Here is a 19,234-nt window from a genome sequence, read left to right on the forward strand (position 1 = left end):
TTATTTTGGCCACGATGACCATGTAGTGAAAATCTGATATTGTGATAGCCCTAAACTGGATACAGGCTGTATAAGTAGCTTTGATGTTGTAAAAACAACTTTGCACAAAAAAAAAAAAAAATCACATACACATTTTTGCATTTATATTCCACGTTTTTCTATTTCTCTGCTAATTCTAACCATAAAGAAAAAGTTATACTATTTTGCTCACTTCCTGGTACATACGTGATCTTTTCATCACACCGAAAAATACATAGGCACGAATATCTTTCTTTTCTGTTTTTTTTTATGGTTAAACGTTAATTCAGTGGAGCTGTAAAGTGGTAAATCAAACCAGAGATCATAAAAACCTTGGAGTGACCTGTAGGGACTTGTGATTTAGTCTAGAAACAAATCATTTTACTATGTCAGACAAACACTCACCTTCAGTCCATCGCTGGGTAGCCGATAGCCAAACCGTGCAGGCAGGTCATCAAAGGTCTCTGTTTTGTTGTCAAATGAGTACTGAAAGATGGAAAAATACAGTTTAATTACTTTTGATTCAAGTTATTTTATGGAGGCTGATGCAACATCAAATAAAGCTTCATTAAAGGGACTATTTGTAACTTTCAGAATTGCTTCTTAACAGCGACACCTGTGGCCGTGAAATCAACGAAAGTCAGCGTCGAGCTCGCGCTTGCTCGCTCTAAATATACCTGAATGAGCATCGCTCAAAACAGTGAGGCGACACACGTCAGCTAAAATCACAATATCACTCTATATTTCAGCTGCTTGGCAGTAATGTTAGCTGACCAGACGAAGGTCTCTCCATGAACATGATTTAGATCTGATCTTAGTGTTGGCTTTTCCTCCCTCAGCGCAGGCTGATGCAGCGAGGCTCTGCAGCGTGTCTCCCTGCTCTCTCCGCCCGCAGCCGGAGAGAGCAGGGAGACACCGGCACCCGGTAGGTAATGAGACGATAACGTTACTCGCTGAGGAGCTCCGTCGCTTCACAAGACACGGGAAACCTCTGTTGGTCTGGAGGAGCTGCAGCATTTATTTCTACACAAACGTCCGCTGTGCATTCACTAGATATTCTCAGAGCTAAACTAACTCTTCTGCAGTGTGTAGTGAGCGCGCGTTCACGTCTAGATGTTGAGCGAGCTGAGCGAGAACCCGCGCGCACTGTCTGAGTGAAGGCAGGCAGGCAGAGGAGTAGAGGCAGCGGCCACAAGCAAACGCGCATATGCGAGCGCGCATGTGTGGCGACCCGCTACATTTATACGCTGAAAAAGTTACAAATAGTCCCTTTAAGTGACTCTTTACTTTTTTCAACATTGTACACTATCACTATCAATATCATGCACAATATTACTTTTTCTATTTTAGTTCATTTATTTTATTAAATGTATCTCACTTTTATTATTATTCTATTAATCACTGGTGTTAGTATTATTTTTTATACACTTTATATTTTTACTCCTGTTTCTATTCTTATGTTGTGGTAATTTACTTTTCTATCTCAGTTTACTTATTTACTAAATGTATCTTACTCTTATTGCTATTCTATTTTGCACTAGTGTTAATATTACTTCTAATACACTTTATATGTATTACTCTGTTGTGTTTTTTATCCTTACCTTGTTGTAATTTTGAGCAATCTCTGGCAAAAGAATTTCCATCGGGATTAATAAAGTTCTATCTTATTTTATCTTTTGACCATAAGGGAGCATAAAGACACAAAACACAGGCCTGGAGGTGTTTTTCAGCGGAGGTGGGGCTGTAACTGTATAACATACATGTCATATTATTGCTGTGTGTTTCTATGTATACTCCTACGTGCATTGAGAATTACTCACAGCGGCGATGTCGGCCTCCACGAGCAGCAGGTTGAGGAAGGCGAAGAGCTGGACAGTGAAGATGGTGTAAATCTGCGTGGCCGACAGCATCAGCATTCCCAGGGACAGCAGCATCTTGGCATCACGTTACAACCCCCAGCTGCTGTGCCACTCATAAACATACACAACCATAAACACACACACGCACACACACAAATGACCACGCACACTGGCCTGCAGAGGAACCGCTACACACTGTCTGTTGTCGTCGTCGTCACACCTAGAAAAGACACCAGAGATTAGAAATTCTAATTTAAAATGAATGCAGATGTGATGTTGTTTGGGTGTCTGTCATTGTTGGCCTGTTAAGAGAAAATAAATCCTTATTTGGCTCCCGACAGATCAGCTGTACTGGGATTCAGCTGTGGACGGTTAAATGCTATTTTCAGGTGTTTGACTCGTGCCGATCACTGCGGCGGTGCACTGTCCAAGCCTCGGTCTATCCCAATCCCGCGTCTGGTCTTTCGATTACCTCACTCCACATGTGTAGTACGTAAGTGTAGTGGAATTTAGTGGTATTTCAGCTTGCGGAACACATGGATCATATACATCGATACTGAATTCAATCTTCTGCAACAGTGTCAAAGCAGAGCTGAAATTCTGGTGTCAATGACACTCTCGCCACTATTTCTTTTTACTGTTCTTACTTGATAAGTTATACAGACCACCTGAGAAGCCGGCTGTGTGGATATACACTATATATGCTGGACTCAGTATCGGAGCATCTACAGTATATCTCTGGATGGTGCTTCTCACTTGTGTAACTTCCTATAACTGAACTGAGACAGACAGATGTAATAATCTTTGATCGCCTAGCAAGCAAATTACAAACCGTTTATTGGTCCACTGGCAACCGATATAACAGCTACAGCCAGAAGTCTAGGTATCACTTTTGATTCTCAGCTGAACTTCCTCATTAAATCCTGCTACCTCCACCTAAGAAACATTACTCAAATTAAATCAGCTTTGTCTTTTCCTGACTTAGAAAAGCTTATTCTCTTTTCCCGTCTTTGCACCGTTTACATGTGTTGGTCAATCCTCAGTGGCTCGGCTTCATCAAGTGCAGAATGCTGCTGCTCGAAGTTTAACAAAGAACACTCATAGGTCCCATATCACTCCAACTTTTGCCTCCCTTCACTTGTTGCCAGTCAAATTCAGGATTGATTTTAAGATTATTTTAATAACTTTTATGGTCTGGCCCCCAGCTATATATCACTGGGCTTTTGACTCCCTATGCTCAAAGTCGTAACCTGAGATCCTTGAACCTACCCTCGCTAGTTGTCCCCAGTTATCCGATTTCTGTTTCTATCTGTTTTTTAATCATGGCTTAAAACATATTTTTGTAAGAATATCTTTTTCTATGCCTGATTTGTACATTTTGTGTAGCCTTCTTTTCTTTTGTTCTGTTTTGACCTTTCTGGACACTATTATTACAGTTTTTATCATTTTCTTAAATCTTTTTTTTATCACTGTCACTATATTTTGTATATTTTGTATGGTTACGTATCTTTATATATTATTATAATTATTATAGAAAAGCACTGAGCAGTTTGCAACAATTGTCCTTTAAAGGAACAGTGTGTAGGATCTGGCGGTATCTAGCGGTGAGGTTGTAGATTGCAACCAACAGAAGCCTCTCCCGTGTGCCTAGCGTGTAAGAGAACTACGGTGGCCGACACAAAAACACGAATGGTCCTCTCAAGAGCCATCTGTTGTAAGAGTAGCGTTGGTCATTTGGAGCAGAGCCAGTGCGCAGAGTGTGTGTTTACGAGGGAAGTGAGTGGTGAAGCAAGAGAGAGAGAGCGGCGGCAGCGACGGGAGCGAGTAACATTATCGACTCTGGCCCAAGCAGGAAAAGTTAACAGAGTTTGGTTTGTCCGTTGTGGGCTACTGTAGAATCATGGCGGTGCAATATGTCGAGGGCCCTCTCCCTATGTAGATATAAACGGCTCATTATAAGGTAACTATACACTTAAGAAAACATACTTATTAATATTATATTCCATTTCTGCCAATAGATCCCCCTAATTGTTACACACTGGTCCTTTAAGTCCATTTCCATTAAGCTAGTGTGACTTAGTGTCAGGACTATCTTGCTGTTGGTTATGTTTCTTAGCCAGTTTCCAAGTAAACCCTGCAGTGAGCTTCAGGCCTAACATCACGTCATAGGGGATACGAGTTCACAAAGTGGAAGGCAGCATGTGATCAGGTCAGGAGAAACCAACAGCCAGGGTTTCTGCACTAAGCTGTGTTGTCAAGCTGCATGGGGAAGTAGTGTTTACGGATTTCATGGTTTGTTGTGTACATTTGGAGAGAACAAGGAAGTTTCCTACATCATGGGTGTGTGAAATGCCACCATTTGTCTAGGGTATACATTGTATTGTAGCAGTAATGCACTACACTGTGTCCAAGCATCTGGAATCACAAAATTGCTTCAACTCAAACATTGACAAACATGTTTGTTCTTTGATTTAAAGCAGGGGCATCCTTAAGAGGTACCCTGAGGATAAGATCCTGACTGTCACGCTGTTGCTTCAACCTCAACCTTTTAGAAATCTCCATTGAGGTCAAAATGAACTTCACCCATTCAAAAACTAACTGTCATATTAAAAGAAAAGTACTGTTTCATAGCTAGAATTCATGATTAACAAATCACTGACTCAAATCAACCCAGCTAAATACAAGTAATTCTAGATCCATTCATGAAATCACACTTGCTTTTTTATCTGTCCAATCTGCACAATTCACTTTAAAAGTACTGAACGCCTTAATCCCATCTGTGTAAAACGGGAGTGAAGCAGCTTCGTTATGCAACTTTCCATTCCTCCTGTCCTACTGATGCTGCTGCTGCCGTTTCCCACGAAACAAGGTCTTACATACTGAGCCCTTCCAGTAAAGCATGTTGCTCTGTGAGGGCACAGACGGATTTCTTCAGTCAAGATTGAAACCTATAGCCAGACATCTAATTATCATCACCATTAGCGGGTTCTCTCTCTCAGTACTCTCGTGTGAATTAAATACTTGACAAATGAAAAGTATTTTCTCATTTTAAGAACGTGAGTGCAAATTGAACACAACAGTTTTAAGTGAAATTATAGAGAAAAGAGAAATAAATATATAGGCCTAGCCCATATATATATATATATATATATATATATAGAAAAGATATAGAAGATATAGAAAAATATATACAATAGATATTTGTATATTGTTTTGACAATACATATTAGCCTGCCCTACAGTAAAGTCAAATGTGAACGCATTTCTTAAAGCTCTATCTATTTTCTCATACAAAGATGACAACAAGGGACAAAACTAAAAATTACATCATCCCACTATATTCATGTTACCAGTGTATCAAAATTCAAAAATCTAACTCAAGAGATAACAAATATTAAGGAACTGTTTGTACATAAAATAATAATAATAATGTGAATGTCTGTTTGTTTAAATACCCGACAAAATCAAAGTACTTCATTATATTGATACAAAAAACAGATGAATCCAAATAGTGCAACAAAACAGTCCTGCCCATTGATTTGCAATATTACAGGTAACCTTTATCTCAATCTCTTCACACATTTATATTTTGTCCTACAGCATATATCTTCACATCGCCAACCATGATGTTTATTTGCACTAATTGTCAGTGTCATACAACATGTCATATTTTTCAAAAGGCAATTATGGTTTCTTAAATGACCTACAGGGTGTTACTTATAGGTTCATTCTCCATTAAAACAGTAGCTTACTTATCTGTGACTCAACTGCCAAGTTTAAAAATTATTATTATTACATGAGATGCAAAATATTTATTTATTTTGTCTTATCTTTTATTTTATTTGTTTTCTTTGTTAGATATGTGAAATACATGAAATGTCATGTCTCTCTTTCTTTGAAATTCTGATTAAACATTTCATTGTATAATTTAATTATTAATATTGTTAGTCTGTCTGTGTATATATGTCTAAATGTAAAATTCAATAAAAATATTGTTAAAAAAAAACATGAGATGCACAAATTATGTGGCAGGACAGCAACATTACATTACACCAGAGACAGAGGGTCTTCTTAATTATTACAAATAACAGTTTATTAATATTAATATTAATATTAATATGACTTCTTATAACAGTCTTTTACTCCTGGATGTTATCTTGGTCTCTGTCTGTGGATGTGTGTGATTTTGTTGTCTGCTCTGTTGACCTGTTTCTATTCTGCACTATGTCTGTAAAGCACTTTGGTCAGCTCTTGTTGTGTTAAATGTGCTATAGAAATACATTTTACTTGACTTGACTTAAATACATATAGAAACAAATAAATAAATAAATAAATAAGAAAGGGAGAAGTGGAAGCACCATCAGTCGTCACACTGTGACCAGATGATGGTGACAAACCATCAAATGACAGCAGTCACATTTTTATAATGATGTAATAAGGAAACCGGTGTTAAAGAGGTTTAAATAGTTAAAACATGCAATCAAATAGTGTTAAACTTTCAAACCTCAGATATCAGAGACTAATACATTTGTCTGTGCAATATATCCTTGATGCAATATCCACCTCAAGTGCAACTACCTTTGTTTACATTTTACTTATTACATCTACCCTACCTATTTTACAAGTACAATTACCTCTGTTTACATTACATCTATTTTTTTTATATGTTATACTTCTAGTGTAACACTTCTGTTTATATTTATTTATTACATCTACTTTATATTTTACACCTCTAATGTAACACTTCTGTTTATATTTATTTATTACATCTACTTTACCTGTTTTATTTGCTTTCTAACTGTGTGTGTTTTACCTGCTATATGTTTTATCTGCCTCGTTTAGTCTTGTCAAGTATTTTTTGTTTTAAAGCACTGACCAGAAGTGGCAACTGTGAATCTCTTTGTATTTAATACAATGACAATAAAGCTTTCTATTCCATTATATTCTAATGTTGGGTTATGTGTTCAACACCACACTGTTTTTACACACATATTATGATGATGACAAACCATCAAATGACAGCAGTCACATTGTTATAATAATGTAATAAAGAAACTAGTGTGAGAGGTTAAAATAGTTTAAAGACAAAACAAATAGCATCAAATGATGTTAAACTTTCAAACCCCAGATATCAGACTAATGTTGGGTTACATGCTCAACACCAAACTGTTTCTACACACACATCATGTGGCATTAATGTATGGTATTGTCATACAGCTACAGCTCTTCAGATGATAGTGATTGACAGTAATAAGTCAGTGATCAGTCTTAAAGGTGAGCAGCAGCAGCAGCAGCTAGCTGCAGAGACAGAGCGCCCTGTACCAGCGGTAGCATGATGCTAACTCAGGTAGCTAGCTGCTCGTCTTGTCGTTGGGTGTTTACCTTTATTATAACTCGATGTTTATCTTCTCCAGGAGTTTAGCAGCTGACGGGGGCATCGCTCTCCTTCACTGCACGTCGTGTCAAGCAGCAGCGAGTATTTCTGCCGGACTTCATCCCGGTTGAACGGTGTTGTGTCGGTGAATATCAACGTTAAACGTTACAGTTTAATCCTCCTCCGCTAGCTTCTTCAACTTCCGCCCACATGCCCGGATCCACACTCGGCGTCTGATTGGACGAGCCGCCCGTCAATCATTCTGTTCCGGAAGTGACTCCAGAACGTAAACATATCCACGTGACGTTCACCACATCAACATTTTGCTTTCATTGTCAAATACAGCAGATAACATGTACTGTGAAATTATGCAGTTTTTAAGAGAAATTGATTTAGTTAAACGAATATAGAGTTTCATCATTATTTTCTTGTGATCAATTTTTTATTGGTATTTAAGCACAATTATATAGGGTGGGGTTACAAATTGATAGATCACCATTAGAGTAAAAGAATATAATCACAAATGTCCATGTACTAATCAATACAAAATTGGCAAGTAGCTACATAAAAAGAAAAGAAAAGAAAACCCTAAACCAAAGTTTTCCTCATTATTATTATTATTATTATTGTTATTATTATTATTATTATTTATTATTATTATTATTATTATTATTAATTTTGTATTATTATTATTATTTATTTATTTGTTTTTTTCCTGCACAATCTCCTGTTGAAAACAATGAATGTATGCAATATCTTTAATGTTTTTAAGTGAAATTATTGTCATACTCTCGCGTGGTCTTTTTTTAATTATAATCTACTTATTTATTTATTTTGATTGTGTTTTTTATTATTTTATGTTGGTTTTGTTTCATTTATGTTGTCCTTTTATGTTTGTCACAGATCTTTGTTTATGTTTTCGATATGCTTCTTTTGTATGTAAATGTTTTTAATGTTTTCTGCTGTTACTATGTATACTGTCATTTTGAAATAAAATAAATAAATAAATAAAATAAACGTTTCATTGTCAGGTCTATTGGGGAATACAGAAGTTAACATATACTGTGAAATTATTCAATTTTTAAGAGAAACTGATTTAGTTAAACGAATCTAGAGTTTTCATCATTTTTTATTATTTTTTTATTATTATTATTATTTCTTTTTATTATTATTATTATCATTATTATTTTTTTATTTTATTTTATTTATTTTTAATTATGTTTCTGCACAATCTCCTGTTCCACACTCCAGTCCAGATGGTGTTGGTAATGCACCTCTATGATGGTTTGCCAACCGCCAATAAACACCGAAGAAGAAGAAGAAGAAGAAGAAGAAGAAGAAACAATTATAATGTTGTTTTATTGGTTTATTATTTATTGGTGCCTATTGTACAGTCTTGAGTGAGGTGTTATTACCCTTCTTTGTAGAGGTTGACTTTGTAAGAGATGTGATTTTATTCTATTTTTAGGGTAAACATCTGGCGGGGACTACTGATGTAAATGGTTTCTTTAATTTGTCCTGACATTAACTTAAACTACTCTATCAGCCGTCGTTTTTTATGTTAGTAGCCTCACCATTATTTAAAAAAATGTGTATTTGTAATGTTTATTATTGGGTCAGAGGAATAATAGTATTACCAATGGGCTTAAGGAATTACATTTTAGCTTTACCTTACATGTCAGCACATAATAACACATTTTGATTTGTCCCACCTGATAGACTATAAGTCACTTTAGATGATTTTATTCCAGTTGTGGAGAGCAGCTAACATTTTACAGCGACTTCTACTGGAGACACTATGTCTGAGCAACACCTCCATAAGAAGAACTAAAGTGAAATGTTATTTATCGGGAGGAGAAATCGCAATCAAAACAGAGGAAATGTTGTTTTCATTTATTTATTTTTCAAAGTCAGATATGGAGCATATAATGATGGGCAAAGCACATTCTCACAAAAGTCATGAGATGGTTCATAATGTGGGTTTAAGCTCACAAACTATAGTTATAGTAGGTTATTTCTCAAGGGGTAGTTGTAGTTCTGAGATCAACAGCATTAAAGAAGTATGAAGGGAATAAGAGCAAAACACCGGGCAGCGCCCATGGTCGAACCCAGCAGTCCGCGGTCCACGGAGTGGAAACGTTTGGAGTAAGAAGTAACCATTGAGCTAAACCGGTGCAACAAATGCATGAGTACAACTTCTATAAATACAGGAACAAGTCACTGGACATGCTGATCTGGTTTCGAGGGTTAATTCAAAAGTAAGCAATGTTGGATAAACACAGAGCATATTTACAATTACAAAGAAACAGAAAAGTGAAATGAGTTCATGGTTAAAGATTAAATAGTAGGGCTGAGCAGCTGCAGGTGTCGCTTCCTCAATAGGTACAGATCACGTGGTATAGTAACTCAGTGACAGGCAGCTCACCTCTGTTTTATTTGCTGACTGGTGATTCATAAAAGAGTGAGCAGTAGTGACAGTCAGAAGAGGATCATCTCATTCAATTTGTCACAATATTATATATATTAATATTTGCCAGGCTGCCAAGAATTATTTCTGAATTGACTTGCCTGGTTAAATAAAGGTTAAATAAAAATAACAATAAAGAAACCAAAGTCAAGCCTTATTATAAAAGGCCTTTATTTACTCACTGTCCTTCTATTTTATTTATTTTTTTATCTGAAAGGCCTGTCCTCTAAAAGCATACGTGACGGGCCGAAGTACAATTTCTCTCTGTCTGCCTGTCATAATCATACACATGAATCTTGAAGTATGTGCACCTATTGCTATATATATATATATATATTTGTGTGTGTGTGTGTGTGTGCGTGTACGTGCATATATGTATGTACATGTATATAAATGTATATATAATGAATTTACAGTATACATATATATCTATATACGTATTTATATACGTATATAGATATATATATATCTATATACGTATATATATATCTATATACATATATATACATGTACTGTAGATAGGTAGGTAGGTGTGTGTGTGTGTATATTATTTACAGCTTTATTACAGCTGCATCAGTGCATTATGAAATTAACTGGCAGCAAAATGGAATATTTAAAGAAACTATTGAAAAAATATGACATTTTTCTGTTTCATCAGCACAAATGTTTTCACTCTCCACCCTAAAAAAAAAGTCTTAAAAACAGTTGACACTTTTAAATCTCTAGCACCCTCTATAGTAAATGGGGTGTATCTTCTTTAGGGGATCCTTAATGGTTGCAACCAAGAGATGGAAAGTTAAATACAGTTTCTTTATTAGAGTGCTAGTGTATTACAACTGTGGGGTTCTGCCTGCAACAACACTTGTGTAGACAATTGTTGCTTTGTAGAATAAAGTTTACATTCATAATATAATTCCTTTATTGTCATTGCACAGAGTACAACGAAACAACAACAATAACATACATCCTAATCAACCAATGCTGGTTACAGAAGATAAAGTTAGCCATCAAATAAAACCATAGTTATCAACAATATAAAACCATATTTCGAAAAGGATAAAAGAACAATTCGAACACAAAATTGAAATTTAATTAATGTAAAAACTATTATTCAAAAAGTGAAGCAACCTGAAGCTGTATGCCTTTCTTTTATTTCATCTACATTCATCTACATTTCTATATTGAGATTTCATTGGTGTTCTGATTTGTACACGAAAAAAAAAAAGAATCATCCCAACTTGCAGGTCTGGAACCTTGAGAAACCGAGCCACTGTTTGCTCCAAGCCAAGATTGAAAAAAAAACATTGTGGAGATCTTCAGACTTTAAAAGGTCAAATGCAAATTAGCAGTCCCCTGTAAAAACTTTCAAAGACAATTTCCAGTTACTGTAATGTTCCTCCAACACAGTGTGAAACCAGAGGGTAGTCCTTTTGTTTCCCACTAAAAGGCAGAGTGAAGAACTGACGTCAGACAGCGTTGGGGTTGTTTCCAACTGGGGTCACACATAAAACAGTTCACACTTATCATATCGTAAGTTATTTTAGATGTAAAATGGCAATAACATGTTTAAATAGCATATTAAATAAGTTTCAGTTTGCACCTGAGATTTATTTTTCTAAGATACTGATTATTGAATCTTTTAACTTGTGATGGTCTTCTCCACAAATATGCTCATATAGTTGAGCAGAATAGAATAAAAACAACTGATACAGGCCTACTTCACACAGTAATGTCACAACAGAATCAAGTACCAGAAATACAATTAAGATGCTGTGTTCTGTTTTGAATTTTAAAAACTTGGTCAGATATGCTGATATAGGACCTCTCCTGTATTGCTGGGTCTACCTCAGACAATATGTCTGTAACTGCACTTGAACTTTGTGTCTTAGAGTCCAGGCACGTGTGGTAAAAACAGGTGTACAGATGGTATAAGAGTAAATCAAACTCCAGTTGTGTGGCTCAATAAATGGCAATTGTCACGTGCAACACAACATTTTATTACATTTCTACAAATGCTGAGATAGATAGGCCTGTATGCTCTGTAAAGTAATTTGAGACATGTTGTGATAAAGAGCTGCGCTTTAACAAGTGCCTAAGTACAAGTCAGAGTGAGCGAAATTACTTTGCATATTTATAATGTAGGCTTATACCATGGCCACTGGTGTTTCCAATACAGCCACCAACATTTTTCCACCCTTTTAATCTATTTTACCTGTTCTTCTTGCACTTTGAGATTCTCCTATTTAACATTATTTGATGATTCAGTCTGAGAGGTGAGAATATGTACAGCATATACAAGAACCCCTTTTCAAACCCAAATGGATCAACTTAAAAAACTCCACGCCACCAAGCCAAAAAGATAAGTCAACTTCTAACTGGCATTTTAGATATTCTTTGAAAGCAACTATTGAATAATTCCGATTAAAAGCATTGTCTTTTGTTGACTTGTTAGATCCCACTTTTAGGGTGTCCTTCCTAAACCCTACCCACAAAACTCCTGCCCCCCTCACTACAATGACAAACTCACCACACACACTCCTCTGGCTGACCAGAGCACCACAGAGGAGGAGGACGGAGGACGGATGTCCCGACCATGAGGGTCTTCATCTGCTTTGAGGGCTCCTGTGAGCCTTTTGATGTCCCTCCAGATCAGACTGTGGGGGCCATGAAGCAGATGGTGAAGGTAATAAAAAGCTATGGGCCTTTATTTTTATTTTTTTAAATGTTTGCACATCATTTTGAAAATGTACCTGATGATTTGGACGTATTACTGGTGGGAAAAGAGACTGTTTGATGGATTTATCACATTTTTGGCATAATGTTGCTTATAAAAGTGAAATACTATGCATTGCAAGACTGTTATTAATGATCTTATATGTCAAGAAAAAATCTCTCCATCATTGGAGACATTTGTTATTCAGCTCAGATGGAAAAGCAAATGCAGCTACAGATGCTGAACACGGCCTATTAAGAACGTTGTTTCTTGTCCCTTTCTGCAGGATTACTTTCTGGTGCAACTGTCAGATGACAAGCAGCAGCATCAGTACCTGGAGCTGAGCTACGGTGGTGCAGCGCTGCAGGACAGCTGGGCTCTGAGTGACGTGGGCGTCACAAGTGGAAGTGCCATCCGATGCCTGATAAAGGTATTAAAGCATGAGAAGGGTTTAGAGATTTGGAGCTGTACAATCAGCTTAAAGTGGTGCACATTGAGGGAGGATGCCGAAGCTTTAGGTCTACACTTCAGAAGCTTTTTTTTAATTAAAATGTTTTACATAAACAGATGATTACAGTGAAGTGTTTGCATTGAAATGTATTTTATTTGCACAAAAACTGGAAAAATTGGAAAAAACTGACTACAACTTTCAAATCAGATCAAATATGTTATGAAAGTGTAATGTCACCTCCAACTTTTCAACTTACAGACTCACTTCGTTTTTTGTGAGATTCTAACCCCAAAGAAAATTATTTACTTTCATTAATTTCCAGAGAGATCAGAGGTCACTTATACAACTTCTACTCCTGGAGCTGGTGTGTATTTAGTGTCTTGCTCAACAACACTTCAGAAGGGTTATGCTTTGTGTCACAGGAGCTTTATGCTTGACCTATATGTTGAGGGACCTGCAGTATACACTATCACTGACGATTCACTTCAAAAACCCATTATTCTTCATCTTTTCACTTTAGGGCTGCCAAAATTATTATCTTCCTGCATACAAATTCATTACCTGGGATTACTTCTCATCAAAGACGACCTTCTTATAGTGAGTGAATTTCATGTCAGACTGGCGCACTAATATGGAACAAGATGTTCCCATGTGAGCAGCAGCTTGGAGAGAAATGTGTTTATGGCTGCCTGAGGTCTTTAGTTTGTGCCCTTTTAGTATTGGGACACATTCCAGCCCCGTCACCAGGCAACATGTGTAAAATGTGTGTCCCCCCTTTGTCATCATTTAACATCCTCTCATAAAAATAGTTAAAGTGTTTTGGTCCAATTTTACTCTCTAGTCTTTTCTTGGTCTGGGTCACTTTGCGTTCACATCTTTGTGTATTTCAAAGATACATTTTTGCTCCCAGTCCTCAAATGCCTACCTATATACACATGTGTTCAGTCAAAACCCTTTGCATGCAAAAGAAATCATGTACAGAGATTTTTCAGATATGTACAAGCATTCCAGGCTCTGGGTTTCCTCCAAAATATGTAGAAAACATATCTCTGCAAACCTGAATGTGTGACAGGTGCGTCAGAGGGAAGTGAAAGCAATGAGAAAAAACCCCTGCACACTTTCCACTTCCTGATGAAATATTTATGTACACAATGTTTTGGTTTGTCTGACCTTCATCAGGTATATGAGCAGCAACATGACTCTTCCATACACACAAAAGAGCTGCCTCAATCAACCAATGAGAGGTCTCCAGAAATGGGTTTGACTGAAGATCACCTTGAACTTACTCAAATCATGGACATCATCGCTCAGAAAATAACATTAAAAAGATTAGAGAGATAATAATAATAATAAAATAATAATACATTTTATTTGGTGGCGCCTTTCAAGACACCTAAGGACACCTTACAGAGATAAAATCATACTCAAACAGATAAAAACAACCAGACATGACAGGGACACATTTAGGCAGACACATGTGATGGACTGATGGACACTACAATGAATAGGCCAGTTTGAACAGGTGAGTTTAGAGGTGGGATTTGAATGTTGTAACGGATACAAACTCAATATAATGATACTATCAAATCTTAGGTAAACTTCCTTGGAACTCTCTAGAAGGACAAAAAAGTAAACAATTGAATTCAGGAGAAAACATACGAATGAACCCTTAAAATGTAATAAAACACATTTAAATGGAAGAAAAAAAGATCAAAAGACTCAATTTGTCAAAGAGCATTTTAAATATGATCTATCCCCATTTTAAATATTCACAGGTCAAAGATGTACAATTGCATAAATAAATAACATAATTGCCCATTCATCAGTGAATGTATGCAGTCAACCACAGTGTTGCAGCAAACTCCTCTTTGCTCTTTGCTTGTGTACAATTTTTCCAATATTTTACATTAAACAAAAATACAGATTAATATTAAAAAATGAAATGAATGAATACAGTGTGATGAATTAAAAAGTGACAATGTGAATTGCAGCTGGCTGATTTTTTTTATAATCATCTTGTGACTACAGTCCTGTTATTCTTTTGTTGTATTAACCTTTAAGCCTTTATAATTATTTTTTCAGAGTGAACGCAGGCCTGTGATGCGTGTGTTCAATGCTGTGACAGGAGAGACATTACCAATCATGGGAAGCGAGGCTCTTCTGCATATGTCCATCGCTAGACTGAAAACTGTGGTGTCCATGCAGAGTGGCCTCCCAGTCAGCACCTTCAGATTGAGCACAGCTGCTGGTGTTCAGCTCTATGACTGCAACCAGCTGCAGGACTACGCCACTGAAGTGGGTATGACATACTTTCTGTCTATGTGGTTGATGTGTGTAACTTCATAGTGAGTGCTGTGTAGCTCATTAACTAAAAAAAAAAAAGTGAATAGTCGAATAACATTTTTAATTGATTCAGTGAAAGGTTAGATTTAATGTATTTTCTTGGCTTCTAAATGACTAAATTACTTAAATTGTTTAATATATGCAGCCTCCAACCTGTGCTGAATGTTTGCTTGTTTGAACTGGATATTAGGTATAGAGAGAACCTCAAAGCCATGCACAAATTCAGTGGTGGAAGAAGTACTCTGATCTTTTACTTAGGTAAAAGTAATACTACTGTGCAGTGTAGAAAAACTCTGTTACAAGTAGTCCTACATTCAAAATCTTACTTAAGGAAAAGTACAAAAGTATTAGCACCAAAATATAGTTAAAGTATTAAAGTAAAAATACTTGTTGGGCAGAATTGTCCCTTTCAGAGAGTTTTGATCATTATGATATTATTGGAATATTATTAATGATGTTTTTACACATAAGCAGCATTTCATTGTGATCTTAAAGTAACTAAAACTCTCAGATAAATGTAGTAGAGTAAAAAGTACAATCATACCAATACCAACCTGCTGAGATATAGTGGAGTAGAAAGTAGCATAACATTGAAATACTAAAGTAAAGTAAAAGCACCTTAAAATTTTACTTATACAGTATGTGAGTAAATGTACTTAGTTACTTTCCACCACTTCAAATATTTGAAGTTAAAATAGAATCAAAATTTAATGAATCTGATTTATTTTGATTTCATTTGAACAAAGGCACTACTCTCCGTTTGGACACGTGGGATGGGTGGGTGGAGTTCCTCCAGGCTTGCCTCCTGGGTCACAGACTGACAGTCCAGAGCCACCTATCGGAGAAGAAGCCAGTAATGAGGTCAGAAATTCCCTACATGAATAACAGTGTGACAGAACTGCTATATCCATAAGGAGTCAGAGTGCAATCTTACAGACTAAAGTGAATCTTTCTTGTCCTGCTTCTCCAGGTTTCAGCTGCAGGTGGCGCTCTACATCGCCGCCTCTTTAGGCCACCTGGATCTGGCCGGCTGGCTGCTGGAGCGGGGGACGCATGCTGAGGAACCAGTCGGAGTACATCCGTACCGAGAGTGGTGCCACCAAACCGCCCACCGAGACACTGGAAAATGTCCCATCCACGTAGCTGCAGAGAGCAGCCAGCTCCTCATCCTCAAACTCTTCATCACCGAGAACCTTTTGACCTTGGCTCGTCGGGACCCTGGAAGTTGTGACCCTTTGAAAATTGCTATTCAGCATGGTCACAGGGATTGTGTGCGCTACTTAGCCAATAAGCTGTGCTCAGTAGTATCCCTGTCAAACATGTCCCTGCCCATGCGTATCTACCTGCAGATAAAACGCTGGGTGAGTTTGGGGCAGAGAAAGGCGGCCTCCAATCGATGCCACTCCAGTGCTGCCTTCAAAGCCAGGGTGGGGGATACGTTGCTGGTAGATGGCTTCAACCAGCCAAACATGTCTTCTAAATCCAGGAAAGCTGTGTCCAAACCAAGCAGAGGAATCAAGGCCAAACCTTTGCAGCCATTACCTCCCATCAAAAACTCACTTTCAGTATCGCACCTTTCCAGCCTGCAGCCTGTGAGCCCTGGTGGCTTTAAAGAGCTGCTGAAAAAGCAAAAACAATATGTAAAAAGTAGAGAGGATGGCCTATTGGATGAAATCTGTAAGGATGACAGCAGCTTGTGCAAGAGCAAGTTTATACTCCCGCCGATCACCAGTGAAAACATTCCCTGTGCAAAATCTTCTCTGGAGACCTTCTCTCACCCCTGTGGCCGAACACCAAGAGAAAATGCATTATACTGCTTTACTATAGCCAGGTCTCTAATCTTTGTACTTTATACTGTATGTGCATCGGCAATGGTTTTACTTGCAGTCAAATTATTTACACCACACTTTTTGTCTGTAAATCTGTTTGTTACTAGTTGCTAATTTAGGTTTTGTACTGATGCATCCACTGACCAGTTGAAGATATATAACCAAAATGAAGTTAAAGGTGCCAAAGCAGAGGCTATTGATTGCCTCATTTTTAAATTTTTTTTTACTATATATAGTTATATACCACAGTTACAGTTCATCGACTAATGATTGATAATGACTTATAGATGTGAATCAAATGCTATAAATGACAGCTTTAATATACTGTGTACAATGAATGTTTCTCTTGTACAGCACCTTCACAGAGAAGCCTTGGTTGAAGCAGATGAGCATAGCGCGGACCCTGATCAGGAAGCGTGTCCACACCGTGGTCTAGATACTCCAGATCTGTCACTCATCAGCCCAACTGCTCGTGGATCTCCCATCGCCATCGGCTGCCTGAATAACTGTGGACAACGAAGAATCCTTCAGAGTGACAACTGAGGAGTGTATCTCAGGCTTAGTCTCTTTATGTCTGTATGTGCTTAGCCAAATCTCTACCTTTAATTGCTTTTCACAGAAAGAGATAGACAGATGTTACAGGTATAGACAAATACAGATTTAAAACATGTTTTACTTGTTTACAGGAAGTGAAAGGATTCATTCATGCAATTTTGTGTTTGACAAAAGTCCTAGTAAGGACTAGCTTAGAGCTCATACATACTGCATATCTACTGCCCTCCCTCACATACTGTATGTGTGTAGGTGCAAACACACTTCCAATACATGTTGAAGATGAGTTGGCCTTTGAGGTATTTAAGCAATTGTGAAACTGTGAAAGCAGTATCAGACAACAAATTAAATAATGGTGATTATCAGAAAACAATGACATTCCATAAATAAGGTATTGTAAAAATAATCTAACCTATATGAACACACTGATATCGTTGAAAATAGTAATACAGATATGACTTTTACATGCTGGTTTAGAGCATGGAATGATAAATGATATACTGTACAGAGGATGGATTGTAGTATGTTATTGTTGGCATAAATAATATATATTCTTGTGTATCTTTGTTCATTAAAGTGACAATCAAACCTTGAGAGCAAATTGTTTCTTATTTGGATGTATTTATTGTTCAAGCAAGTTTTTTGGGGATGGGGGGAATAACAATGAGATATCAGTAAGGACAAAAAGGAAGTACTATTTGATGGTAGGGGGTGGAAGTTAAAAATTGGTTATGTTGATAGGTTGTAGATACACAGTTACTCCAGGAGAGGGAAGCAATGGGATTTAAAATAAGATAAGAGATAAGATAAGATATTCCTTTATTAGTCCCGCAGTGGGGAAATTTGCAGTGTACAGCAGCAAAGGGGATAGTGCAAAAAACAAGATGCATCAGCTAACACAGTAAAAAAAGAGCTAAACAAAGTGTAACAAACTATGAACCATTTAAATAGAAGGAAGTATAAAAAAGGAGCAGTATATACAGTATTGACAATAAACAGACTATTAACAAAATTGAACAAGTGGAAAATGATATTGCACAGTGAGAATGAAATGAAGTTCCACCTGAAAATATCAGGTTATTGTCAGTTTTTGGTGTGTAAGTGGTCTACTGGGAGCAGTGCAGGTTGTGGAGTCTGACAGCTGCAGAAAGGAAGGACCTGCGATAGCACTCATTCACAGACTTTGGGTGGAGCAAATATAAATATAAGAAATCATAAGAAAATGTGCATTTTGCAAAATATAAGAAAATATGCATTTTTTAAAATAAATATTGCATTTCTATTATTTGTGACGGGGCAATCACAACTTTTTGACTGAGTGTTTCATAATTAATTATAGGTAAGGAGTATCAACAAAAATGATGATTAGATTTATAATAAATTAAACACCACATGCACTCACATTTTGTCTTCCTCCTTTTTGTGTTTGCGTTCCTGTATTCACATTATTTCTGAAATACAATATACGTACCCCCAAAATACTGCAGTTGTTGCAATTGTTAATAAGAGTATATCAGACATTCTTTACAGTTTAGAAATTTACGAGCACACAAATGCAGCATTTGATTGTGTGAAATCGCGTTTCAAAATCTCGCGATACTGTGTGTCCAGCCGCTAGTAGTGCTGTT

The 19,234-nt window shown here is 36.9% G+C and overlaps 2 protein-coding genes across 2 annotated transcripts in view; one reads left to right on the plus strand and one right to left on the minus strand.

Annotated features, from left to right (window-relative positions):
* The window catches only part of rnf13 (ring finger protein 13), a 54,311-nt gene extending 46,838 nt beyond the window's left edge, over positions 1-7,473 (minus strand). Inside the window, exons 1-3 of the mRNA XM_037770672.1 lie at positions 7,260-7,473; positions 1,839-2,097; positions 424-504 (exon numbers count right to left, since the gene is read on the minus strand). Of these exons, the coding sequence (XP_037626600.1) occupies positions 424-504; positions 1,839-1,952 (195 nt within the window). The 5' untranslated portion in view covers positions 1,953-2,097; positions 7,260-7,473. The remainder of the gene's footprint in view (positions 1-423; positions 505-1,838; positions 2,098-7,259) is intronic.
* A 4,838-nt stretch (positions 7,474-12,311) lies between these two features.
* On the plus strand, positions 12,312-18,194 carry LOC119488506 (protein ANKUB1-like). Its single transcript, XM_037770235.1, has 6 exons — positions 12,312-12,401; positions 12,718-12,861; positions 14,965-15,181; positions 15,972-16,086; positions 16,196-17,056; positions 17,409-18,194. The coding sequence occupies exons 1-6, from the start codon at positions 12,312-12,314 to the stop codon at positions 17,488-17,490; spliced, it is 1,509 nt and encodes a 502-aa protein (XP_037626163.1). The 3' UTR covers positions 17,491-18,194.
* The last annotated feature ends 1,040 nt before the right edge of the window (positions 18,195-19,234 follow it).

Source organism: Sebastes umbrosus, chromosome 5 (genome assembly GCF_015220745.1).
Source record: "Sebastes umbrosus isolate fSebUmb1 chromosome 5, fSebUmb1.pri, whole genome shotgun sequence".
In the NCBI taxonomy this organism is placed as follows: Eukaryota; Metazoa; Chordata; class Actinopteri; order Perciformes; family Sebastidae; genus Sebastes; species Sebastes umbrosus.

Bases quoted from the DNA above. Each gene is read 5' to 3' on its own strand.
- LOC119488506 (XM_037770235.1), top strand. From the start codon at position 12,312: ATGAGGGTCTTCATCTGCTTTGAGGGCTCCTGTGAGCCTTTTGATGTC. The intron at 12,402-12,717 runs GTAATAAAAAGC...CCCTTTCTGCAG, and splicing joins CCATGAAGCAGATGGTGAAG to GATTACTTTCTGGTGCAACT. The intron at 16,087-16,195 runs GTCAGAAATTCC...CTGCTTCTCCAG, and splicing joins GAGAAGAAGCCAGTAATGAG to GTTTCAGCTGCAGGTGGCGC.